The 12,539-nt window shown below is 44.8% G+C and overlaps 1 protein-coding gene across 1 annotated transcript in view; it reads left to right on the forward strand.

Annotated features, from left to right (window-relative positions):
- FGB (fibrinogen beta chain) overlaps positions 1 to 8,511 on the forward strand; it is a 39,598-nt gene extending 31,087 nt beyond the window's left edge. The window contains exons 6-10 of the mRNA XM_069631308.1: positions 234 to 461; positions 5,069 to 5,182; positions 6,094 to 6,216; positions 7,242 to 7,527; positions 8,035 to 8,511. Of these exons, the coding sequence (XP_069487409.1) occupies positions 234 to 461; positions 5,069 to 5,182; positions 6,094 to 6,216; positions 7,242 to 7,527; positions 8,035 to 8,287 (1,004 nt within the window). The 3' untranslated portion in view covers positions 8,288 to 8,511. The remainder of the gene's footprint in view (positions 1 to 233; positions 462 to 5,068; positions 5,183 to 6,093; positions 6,217 to 7,241; positions 7,528 to 8,034) is intronic.
- The last annotated feature ends 4,028 nt before the right edge of the window (positions 8,512 to 12,539 follow it).

Raw genomic sequence — 12,539 nt, forward strand, 5'->3', positions numbered from 1 at the left:
TTATGTTACATTAATCTTTAACAAAGTTGGACTCAGGATTTCTACCAAGCATTTTTGTCATTCTTCTTAATAGGAACAAAAAACTTGTATGGTTGGTTTACTTTCAGTATTCTCTTCTCCATTGATTTGTGTTACTACTACCAGGTTCCTTGACAGATTTTCTGTTCATTTGATTCTTTTGCTCAAACATCCTGCCATTTTTTCCAAACAATCCTTATTTTGGGATTTTCCAGATAATGCCGATGTTGCTTCACAATACACCAGCGAGTTAGATCAGCAGTACCTTTTCATCCAGCAAAACGTGGACACCAACATCCCGTCCAGTATGAGAGTACTCCGTTCCATCCTGGAAAACCTGCGCGCCAAGATCCAGAAACTGGAGAGTGCGATAACGACACAAAAGGAATACTGCCATACACCCTGCACGTCGTCCTGCTACATCCCAGTGGTGTCAGGTAGAGGTGAGTTTTGTGTGCTGTGTGCTTCCAAGGAAATGCTTATTCAAAATTAACTGACATGCAGGCTTCACATACGATAACTCTGCATTCTCATAACCATGGTCTTGCGATTTTTCAAAGTGGATCATTTTGAAAATCTAAAGCCGATAATGTGGGAGATTGAACACTGCTTTAAGGAAAACTGATCACAGTGCTAAAATAATATAGCAATGGATGTATTACTTTCAGCCATCTTGAATGTTCATGTGATCTTTTGATCTTGTGTGAAGAACCCTGCTCTTCACCAGATCGAGAACAAATACATTGGGAAAGAGCTCCCAGAAAGGCCAGGAGCTTGTAGAATCTTCATCACTACAGCCAGCAGTAGCAACTTTTTATTTTTAATGGGGGCTCTGCCACCTACAGGTTATGTAAATTCTGTAAATAACAGGTGTTTATATCAGTCAATTTACAGGTGCTCACATTATTAACTCCAGGAGGATAAAGTTGTGAGGAGACCCTCTAGTGGTTTGAACCTGAGCTGTTCAGGGTGCACATGGAATTTGACAAGAAATGAAACAGTGCCTGAGCAATTTTATTGGCTTAAAATTCCAATAAAAAATTCCAGCGGGCAGGCCTCTGGCTGCATTGTACAGCCAGCTGGCAGGAAACCTATAAACTATTGTATTACCTGCCGGTGTGATACCAAATTATTTCATCAGCAAATTACTCCGCTAAGCCACAATGTTTGTCCGTGACTGAGGAAATGCTCTTTTGATTGGTTGATGCTGAAGGTTGATGCTGTGTCCGAGTTAATCCCCCATAGCAGTCTGTAAAGCCCTGTGCCTGTGTTGCGCCAGATTTTCAAGGTCCTCCAATAGTAAGAAACCATGGCTGCGATTAATGTACTGCAGGTGTGTGTACGCATCTGTGTGTATGTGTGTGTCTGGAATTAAGGGTCCCTTGGTAGCTTGTATTTCCTTCTCACCAGAGTCGTGCAGAGAGGCTAACCCCTTCACTGTTACTCAGGTGCATTAGCTGCCATCTGATGAAAGATCTATATTGATGAAAGCCTCAAATGTGGAGTTATAGCTGCTATTGCTAATTGAGCCTGCTATGGGGCATGAGGACTTAAATGCAACCCCGCCCCCCCAGTTAGTGTGTAGTCTGATCAAGATGGACGACCGCGTGCTTTCAAATTGTGGTCACTAGGCACATCTAGGTTTAGAAGACTGGTATCTTTCAAGCCGAATGCATTGTTAAAGATTACTGTAGATACATTTGTTTTTCACACCATAGCGGCTAGTTTGATGGATTGATTTTATGAAGTTTTAAATGTAAGCAAAGTAATGCCGTTAGATTCTGTTAATGGTCTGAAATGTTTTTCATCTTCCGGTGTAACAGTAGTCAACTAAAAAATGTGGGCTCTTGGTAGGGCATTCTGCTGAACTTTGTAACAAAGGAATGAGTACACCCCGAGGTTTCGAGACAAGTCCGATCTATGAAAGTCTCGTCAAAACCGGTCCACCTCTGTTCCTCCACAACTATCAAGGACCACATCGACTCCTTGGCTCCTGCCCTTGCTGACTTCTGCAATCACTCCTTCGCCTCTGGAGTCTTCCAATCCCCTCTCAAGCATTCCCTTGTGCACCCTCTTCTTAAGAAACCCTCCTCTGACCCCTCTTGCCCTGCTAACTATCGCCCAATCTCTATTACTCGCTTCCTGGGCAAGCTCCTGGAGAAACTGGCCATCTCCCAGCTTAATCTCCATGCTGAATCTGTTGGTAGTCTTCATGACCATCAGTCTGGCTTCAGAGCAGCCAGAAGCACGGAAACTGCTCTCCTGAACATCCGTGAGGACCTGCTCTCGAATCTTGACTCTAACACTCCATGTGTTCTCATTTTGCTTCCTCTCTCTTCTGCCTTTGAAACCGTCAACCATACCATCCTGCTCAACCGTCTCTGTGATAACCTGGGTATCACTGGTCAGGCTCTGGCGTGGCTGTCCTCTTTCCTCTCTAATCGACCCTCCCAGGTCCAACTGGGGTCTTTCCTCTCTGACATCTTTTTCTCTACCTGTGGTGTCCCCCAGGGATCTAACCTCTCTCCTTGGCTGTTTAACCAGTATCTGGCACTCCTCGCCCCCCGCATCGCCGCTCTCTGCCCCTACTTTCAGTGCTATGCCGATGATACCCAGCTCATTTTCAGGCTACCCTCGGACTCCTCTTCTCCTTCCCTCATCTCTGACTGTCTATCTGCTATCCAGGAATGGTGTGCCGCCAACGACCTCTGCCTTAATGCCAGTAAGACTGAGATTCTACTCATCGGCACATCCACTCCCTCCTTCCCTGCAGCTCTCTGGCCGGCCTCTCTTGGCCCTCTTCCTGCTCCTACCTGTAATGCAAAAAACCTCTGGGTCTTCTTCGACTCCACACTCTCCTTCTCTCCTCACATATCTGACGTCGCTAAGAAGTCACACTACCAGCTCCACCTCCTCCGAGGTATCCTTCCTTTCCTCTCCTTCCCCCAGAAGCTCACTGTCTCTAGAGCCCTGGTTCTCTCTAAGCTGGACTACTGTAACAGCCTCTATCTAAATCTGCCCGCCTCTACTCTCCGACCTTTGCAACTCATCCAGAACAGCACTGCGAGACTTGTCCTTGGCCTCAAGCCCAGGGACCGTATCTCTCCAGGACTGAAATCACTACACTGGCTCCCAGTGACTGCGAGGATCAAGTTCAAAACCCTCTGCATTGTCCACAAGGCCTTCTGGGGCCTTGGGCCAAAATACCTTCAACTCTCTCTTCCTAAATATCTTCCTTCTCGAGCTCTTCGCTCATCCGCCTCCAACTCCCTCAGGATCAGCCGCTTCTCCAAACAACGAGTTGGGGGCAGATCTCTCTCCGCTGCAGGGGCCTCCCTCTGGAACAGACTTCCTGCCTCGCTGAAACTCGAGGAGAACCATCTCCGGTTCCGGAAGCACCTCAAAACCTTCCTCTTTGCCTCCGCCTTCTCTCCCCCTCCCCCCTGCTAAACCTACTGAAACTGCACTGAATCTGCAACTGGGCCACTTACCACTCTCGGTCCTTGGCCCAGCCACTCTCCCCTGAACTGCCTCCCTGGCAACCCCCTGCACCACGGGACTGTGTCTGTATCCCTACAGCCCCCCTTCCCAGCACTTTTCTGCACTTATCTTGCACCGCGGACTGTGTCTGTATCCCTACAGCCCCCCTTCCCAGCACTTTTCTGCACTTATCTCGCACTTGCCACTAGCTGGCCCTTGTTATTTATCCTGTATGCTCTTAACCCTGTACTGCACTCTCCCCTTTCCACCTCCCCTTTGCACTTTTCCCCTCCCCTCTACCCTTGCACTTGCGCGATCTGAATGACATCTGGCCTAGTAGGATCGTTCTCTGTCTCCCCTTGTTCCCCCCCACCTCGTCGCGCCTTGAAACACTTGTGCATAGGCGCGTTACAAATGCCATATCATATCATATCATATCATATCCTATTCCAGTGCAACATTTCCAAACATAATTAAAAAAACAAAGTGACAATAGGAAGTGCTGAGCACTATTAGACTGAACACGATTCCCGCCGTCTTCATGTGAGAGTAGCAGCTCCTTTTTAGGTATTGGCTGGTATATGTCACTTTAGCAACACCTCGCATAGCCAAAAACAAGTGTGACCTGGGAAAGATGGCCATCACAGATGGCTAAATACACATGTATCCGTCAGCCTTCTCCTCACCCTTTCTGCCCTCTTGCAATGGAGCCATTGCCAGTCACATCAGAACAGAACATGGGTAGCAACTGCCATTTTGGTGTTATTCAGATTTTGCAAGTGCAAAATATTAAAGATTTTTTGTTTGGCTTTAGTTCCTTTTCCATAGTCATTTTAAACTGATTTGTGGTAAACAAAAGGAGGGGTAAGTTAACTTTGGTGGTTCAATTAAATTGTGATGCTGCTAAAAGGGTTCCTAATTATTTTCTGGCATTTGTACCGGACACCCGATTGTCAAATAAAAACCAATATGTCAGCTACTGAATCCAGTAGAAACAATCATCAAATGGTTTCTACTGGATTCATTTATTGACCAACGGGTTTGTGAATATACGCCCTGAATTGCTGAGCACCTGGAGACCATGAAAATAGCAGCGGTACACAGTATAAATCAAACATAACAGAACATCAAGAACAGTCTGGTGGTGATTGTATGGTACACATTGAATTTTCATTGTTTATTAGATGAATACATATATGTATCTTAGACACTGCATATACCAAACCCAAAACGATTGCTTTTGCCAATGCTTGTTTATTATTCTGCCTGTTCCCTTCTTCTATGAATGTTAAGCCATTTTACAGACAGAAAATGACTACATGAAAACTTTGTCATGGCCCCATTTCCCTGTCCCCCCTCTGTTTTTTCCTAGGACCTATTGTCATATAATCAACGTGGGGTATGTGGATTTGCGATTAAACATAATGCAGAGTCATGTCCCATTTGTTACTTTAATATTGGTCTATTGTTTCTTGAATGTGAACATCTATGTTAAACAAGGTGTAGATGTTCCCCGAGTAGAAGCTGAAGTGTGTCTTCGCAAAGTAACCATTGTCACTGTTTTCTACAGAATGTGAAGACATCTACAGGAGAGGAGGTGTCACTTCTGAGATGTACATTATCCAACCCGATGACTTCTTCAAGCCCTACAAAGTGTACTGCGACATGACCTCACATAATGGAGGTAGGCTTAGGGCCAAGCCTCCAGATACAATTGAGAAATTAAAGTATTTTGTTCCCTCTGTTATGAAATTGTGAGTAATACAACTTTTAGAGGGTAAAACAGTAATTCTCAATCCTAATGGGCAAATATTTTAGGGTAATACCAGTATTTTTTAACTTTAAAATAGATGTCTTTTTGCGGTCTATACATCTTGGCACCTGGTAATTCACACTTATTAAAAGACGCCTGTTTACCTTAAAGTTCCTCTTAAGATCAGGAAGACATAATATTAGAACTCCTTCCCATGGCACTGCTCTGCCACTCGCACTGATAGGAATATATCCGTGGAGCTGGGTGTGGAAGCAGGGGCAAGCGCCAATGCGCCCATCGTTTCCTATTTTTTGTGGGGAATCATTTTTGTATTGGGAGGATTTGCTTGTTTGTAAGGAGTTCAAGTGACAAGTACACCACTTATCTATTGGGCTGAATAAGAAAGGTCCTCTAGGTTTCGATAATAACACTTCAGGAATTTTCACTGCAGGCGCCTGTGACTGAGTAACATATCTCGATTTCGATAGCCAATATTGTCTTGTAATGGCATTTGAACATATCGAAATTACCACGGAACAAATGTGTTTAGCATCATTTCATTTTTGCCCCTGTACAAATATAATACAAGACTGCACTACATTTTTGCAAATATTTGATCATCGAGGCCTTAGGGGGCCACCTCAGGTGTTGATGAATAGTTGAATTTAGTTCTCTGAGCCTTTATGACATACATTAGGTTTGTAAGGCACACCCCAGCGTGGTTACGTCGGCCTTCGCTGCTATTGAGGGGACATTATCACAAGATCTCTGATTATACCTTATAAGAAGGCGAGATGAGAATGCTCACATTGTTCCTAAAGCGTTGAAAACCTTTGTTGCAGGCTGGACCGTGATCCAGAATCGCCAAGATGGCAGCGTGGACTTTGGAAGAAAGTGGGATGGTTACAGGAATGGATTTGGAAACATTGCAGCTGACGGAGGAAAAGGCTTCTGCGACATGCCAGGTAAAGCAACGATTTTACTGGTATTGGGAGAGGATGCTACTCTAGACCAGGGGTGTCCAACTCCAGGCCTCGATGGCCGCAGTCCTGATGGATTTTCTGGATATCCCTTATTTACATTCCTTAGAAAGAAAAGGCATACATTTGGAATCATTGTAGGCAAATTTATCTCATGAATATAAATGAGGGGTATCCTAAAAATCCAACATGGAGTTGGACCACCCTGCTCTAGACCATGTCTTGTTTGTTATTGTGAAAGTGTTTGTATTTCCATGCTCTTCGTACTATCATGAAACTTACTCACTCAAAGAAATCATTAGAAAAAGAAGCGAGGCATGCCACTGGAGAGAATCACAAACCTATCCTCTGAGGGATAATGTGCTGAAATAGCCACATGCTCGCAACAGATGCTTGTATACGTATTTGCAGATAGCTTCTGGCCAGTCAGGAGCCCTGGAACGTGAATGGAATCCATCAGTAACTGTCTGTGTTCTCTGAGCCATCTGTGCACCTCCCCCGTGTGTCTGCCTGTTTTTCTTCAACCCCAGTGTGCCAAGCCCCTTTCCCTCTTCCCTCTTCCTCAAATCCCTCACCCTTCCCTTCCTAGTGCCCCTGGAATCCCATATTAGTGCTAAGTCCTTGCAGAGAACCTTGTTTCGCTAGGACCTACTTTGGCTCGGGCTGGCGGGCCGTTATTGGCCCTGGCCACCCTCGAACAGGGTAAGATTGCTACTACACATATCCCCTTTTCAATTTTCTGCTGGGAATATATTAGGATTCAAACTCCTACATTTAACTAAATGTGAGCATAAAATTCACCTGATGTTTCACACCATGACCATTCTACCAGTTTCAAGCTCTGCTCGTAGCACGGTTGTATGGAAAAACTTCAGTTTGTGTGGGAATAGTTCTCCTCTTAGTGGAATGAAATCACACAGAGTGACTGAAATATGTCAAAACAAATGGGCAGTGTTTTCGAAGGAGGTTGCCTCCCAGTTCCTTGTCTAATGACTGTGCTTCATTCACAGGTGAATTCTGGCTTGGTAATGACAAGATTAGCCAGCTCTCCAAAATTGGGCCCACTGAAATCTTGTTTGAGATGAAGGATTGGAGTGGCACCGCAGTCTACGCTCACTACACCGGGTTCACTGTCCAGAACGAAGCCAACAAGTACCAGCTCTCGGTGAGCGGCTACAAAGGCAATGCCGGAAATGCCCTCCTGGAAGGGGCCCCCCAGCTGCAAGGCGAGAACAGGACCATGACCATCCACAACGGCATGTTTTTCAGCACCTCGGACAGAGACAACGATGGCTGGTAGGTACCTCGGGCTCTTTCTTACTAGGCGTGGCATAATATCGCCTCGTTCATTACTCTACACATTGACAAAAGACTGATTTACTGGCCAGCAGCATACAACTATTTTTAATATACCAGCGTTAAGTGACTTATTTAATGACAACGTTTATGCCCACTGGTAGTAGTTATACAGACCGTGCATCACAAAAAGCATTACTTTATGGGCACACAATTCTGTTTACATTATCCACTGACTACAGTTGTCTTCATGTTTCATTGTCTTATGTAAGCATATTGCCACATCCTGCAAAGATTTGAAAACAATTGTACCATGAGATATTACACTTGCACACTCCCACTTTATGCTATACAATACTACACTCTACTCTTGTGTCATATTTTACAATGCAGTTTAGTATTTTGTACATGCACACACAAGCTCCCACAGAGATGAGGCATGCAAATGTCTTGGTGACGCGTTGATTCCAGTTTAAGCCCTCACTTTTAACTTCTTCATTTTTTTAGGCAACACGCTGACCCCGCCAAACAGTGCTCGCGGGAAGACGGAGGCGGCTGGTGGTACAATCGATGCCACGCAGCCAATCCGAATGGCAGATATTACTGGGGAGGCCAGTACAGCTATGACATGACCAAGCACGGCACAGATGACGGCGTCGTCTATATGCCCTGGAAAGGGTCTTGGTACTCAATGAAGGAGATGAGCATGAAGATCCGGCCCTACTTCCAGCAATCGGGGAAAGGAGGCTTCTCGAAGTAGACATCCCAAACCTTCACATTCTGATACAGTGGTGACCATTCAAAACACCCCTGAGACAAAGCGGCCTCTGTTAGACATGTAAACTCTTCATTAGATTGAGAGATGAGCTGTCTCCGTGTATGGACCTGTGATGTGAAATTGCCCACAACTCTGCCTGTATGTGTTCACAAACTTGGCATATTCATAAATAAAATCATGAGGCCTTGAAACACGAGCAATAACAACATGTGCTACCCGCGCGCCTTCCGTTCATTTGTATTGCTTCGTTTTGGGTAATTCAAATTTGCATTCAGGTGGGCAGTGTTATATTTTTTTGGAAACATGGCGCCTACCGTTTCAAAAATGAGATTGCAAGGAAACAATGAGCCCCTTTATTCTGTCAGGGAGTGCTTTGCTATTAGATTGCAACCCTACTGAGACAGGAAAGCATCCGTTTCAGTGCATACTAGAGAGGCTGCGAATCTGTATACGAGAGGAAAGTTGTCTGCCTGATTTTAATGGGATATTAGAAAAACAGAAAGAGGCGATAGATGGAAGGTTCTGAATTAACCCAAACCTCTGACATTGCTCTGGGCAACCCTCCAGACAGACCATCGTTCTACAGCCTGCCAAGCAAGCCATTACAAAAAAGGGAAAGACCACATAAGCTAGAGACTCCTACTCCCACCCCCCAGAACTTCACCAAAGACAAAGCCTGGTGCGATGCCTGCCCAGCCCATCTCATCAAGGACTGCACTGAAGCGCTTGCTCCCTTCCTGACAGCATTTGTTAATGCCTCCTTCCCAACAGGGAAAGTCCCCACCTCCCTCAAGGAAGCATGGGTCCGCCCCCTCTTAAAAAAACCAACTCTCGATCCCACCTCCCCCAACAACTATAGACCCATCACCACTGTCCCTTTCCTCCTCAAAATACTGGACAAAGCAGCCTATCTGCAGGTTCAGCACTTCATCGAAGAAAACAAACTCCTGGGACTCCGCCAATCTGGCTTCCGCCCTAGACATGGGACTGAAACCGCCCTACTTGACCTGAAAAACCAAATGGACGATGCCAGAGACATGGGCAAACCAGCTCTTCTCCTACTCCTTGACTTATCTGCAGCGTTCGATCTCGTAGATCATGACGTCCTTTGCCATCATCTCTCCTCCACTGCCAAGTTCTCCCCTGACGCCACAGCATGGATCACATCCTTCCTACAAGACAGAACCATGCAAGTATTCTCCGACCTAGCCTCTGCCTCACCCACTATCATACACTTTGGCGTGCCCCAAGGCTCATGCCTCTCCCCCACACTCTACAACATCTTCACACGACCCCTCTTCCTCATCCTCGACGCTATGGGTATATCCTACACTAACTACGCGGACGATACCCAGATCCTCCTTACCCTCACAGGCAACTACGACACTGACTCCATGACCCTTAACAACCTCTACAACACCATCCAAGCCTGGATGGCAGACAATGGACTATGCCTCAACTCTGACAAGACAGAACTCCTATTGGTAGGTTCCCCCGAAACGCTAAAAAAACTTGACTCCCAATTTAGTCACTTCACCATCGACACCATCAAAATACCTGTTTCAGACTCAGTCAAAACTCTTGGAGTCTATCTAGACTCTAACCTTTCCATGGACAGACAAGTCAACGCCATTGCCTCCTCAGCCGCATATCATGCTAAACTGATCAACGCAGTCAGGCCTTTCCTCTCCAAAGAGAACTGCACAAACATAGCCAGAGCCATCACCGGCTCCAGGCTAGACTACTGCAACATACTCTTCCTAGGAACCTCAAAAAGAAACTTGGAGAGGCTACAAGTCATCCAGAATAGTGCTCTCCGAGCAGCCCAAGGTATTGCCAAAAGGGACCACATCTCGGAAGCCAGAAAACTAGCCCACTGGCTCCCAATAAAGGAGAGAATAATTTTCAAAGCGCTCACACTGACACACAAATGCATCCATCTCACTGCCCCCGACTACCTCTCACAAAGAATCCACTCCGTCGCCTCTACAAGACCAACAAGATCACCCTACACCAACATGCTCTCTGTGCCACTAGTAAAAAGATCCAGAGCAGGTGGATCCAGCTTCCCTTATCTCGCACCCACTCACTGGAATGCCCTACCTCCCACCATCCGCAGTGAGCCCTCCCTCCTAGCCTTCCGCAAAGCATTGAAAACCACCCTCTTCTCATAAGGTCCCTCGCAGCAGCATGAATACCAACCATAGGACCCACTGCTTAAGTTGTATTGACCAACCGCATAAGCTGTAATGATAACCTTGCTTGTTACTATCTGTAATATGCCTCTTACTGATACCATGCCTGTAACTAAGCTCATGCAAGTAACAGCGCCTCAATGCCCCTGGGCTGCTTGCGCGGTATACAAATTTAAATAAATAAAAAAATAAATAAATATGTAAACCAGGCTTGGTCCCACCCCAAGAAGTCCAGTCTACCCCGAACTGTTAGGTTGCATCCCTTCTGCAGGAGACACAAGCATCTCCAGGCATGTGTTAGACTAATTGGGGATGATCAGTGAGGTGTATCTTGGGTCTCTAGGCCCAGCAGGCTCGGGACCTGTGTCTGGGCATACTGTCCCACTTGGGGTGACTTAAACAAAAGGAATGATGGCTGTAATTTTCTGAATTGCACCTCAATGATGATGCCCACTGAGGCTGAAACATGTCTGGTGTTACTTATGGTCGCGTGCAGAAGGGAGGTGACCAAACAGTTCAGGCTGGACTACCTCTTTTTGGGTTTGACCAAGCCCAAATTGCCTTTGGTCTTTCTCCTTTCTGTAATGGCTCTACAGGCTGAAGAATAATGGCCTGAAGGGTTGCCAGGAGCGACGCCAGACGTTAAAACTAATTCTAAAACTTCCAGCAATCACCTCTTATATTTTGATCCGTTTAATGGGATACCATAATGTTAATCATGAGTCCAAGATAACTATCCCAGGTTACCTCCAACTGCGTCTTCAGTGTGTAGCCATCGTGATGCTCCATTCTCTGAAATCAAACCACACTACAATAGCTTCATATTCTGACAGTTACAGTTTACATGGCATTCTTAATGGCGTTTCAGCTTACATTTCCACAGGTTGAGAACTGCCTTTCTGCTATCCAATTGATATAAAATATGGGCAGATACATTCTGGGTGGAAGGATAGTCGAATTGACTACAGTTATACAGGCTCTACAAAAGAGTCCACGTTTCTAGACCATTGTCCAACCCTGTTCATTGGTAACCATATGAGCAGTGAATGTGTGAAAAGTTAAACATTTTCAAAACTTTTCTGGATTTCATGTGCTGGTTCTTATTTTTTTTATTTTTTTTATTTTAGTATTACGCAGTTCAAAATATAGTCAACTTTTAATACTATTCACGGGTTATATTCATACACATCTTTAAAATCAATTTAAAAAATGAATAATCCTTAACATGTCCTCACTTATTTTCTGTAGTTTTGTCAAATAAACAATACAAGCTTCATAATTTCCAGACATAAAAGTTTCCCATATACCATTGTTGGCAGCTTGCACATGATAACCCCAGGGCAATAAATACTTCCTCCTTACAGCTTCCAAAGTGGGACAATCCAACAAAAGATGTTTAGCTGCCTCAATGGTCTTGTCATCACATAGTCGACACATTCTTGCCTCCCTCAAAATGGCAGTAAATACTCCTGTTATTTCATAGGTTTGAACACTGTTGATTTTAATTCTTTTTTTAAAAATATTTATGTTTGACCAAACAAGATGGTTCCTGAGAAAATGTTTGACATAAGAAGGGACACTGACATACCAAAGAATATGCATAATACACAACTCAGTATTCGATTTACCAGCCTGGTCCACCAAATTTTGCTCTCTGCTATATTCGTTTAATATCCTGCTAATCCTGTTCTTGAAGCCTAGATATGGTAGTGTTAATACAGTGTTGGAAGATCTGCGGATCCACAATTTAGCGTTATCAGCAAGTATGAAATGACACTCAATTTCATGTGGTCTCTCTTACTTCATCGTCTCTAAGACAACAGTGTAACGTTCCAGGTGTGGCATTCATAATTTTCCAATACATACGTAAACAGTTTTGGGCAATTTTAGCTGATATGTTCACGATATTATATTCCAACATGATGTACTCAGCTGGAATGCTATTGTTTAATCGCAGTAGTCTCCAGAGTATGCATCTATCGAGTCATTCAATTTAGGTATCATGTTTAGACCCAAAAGTGCAATCCCATAGAGTATGA

The sequence above is a fragment of the Ambystoma mexicanum genome, chromosome 6q (assembly GCF_040938575.1).
Source record: "Ambystoma mexicanum isolate Mex_15411 chromosome 6q, UKY_AmexF1_1, whole genome shotgun sequence".
Taxonomy (NCBI): domain Eukaryota; kingdom Metazoa; phylum Chordata; class Amphibia; order Caudata; family Ambystomatidae; genus Ambystoma; species Ambystoma mexicanum.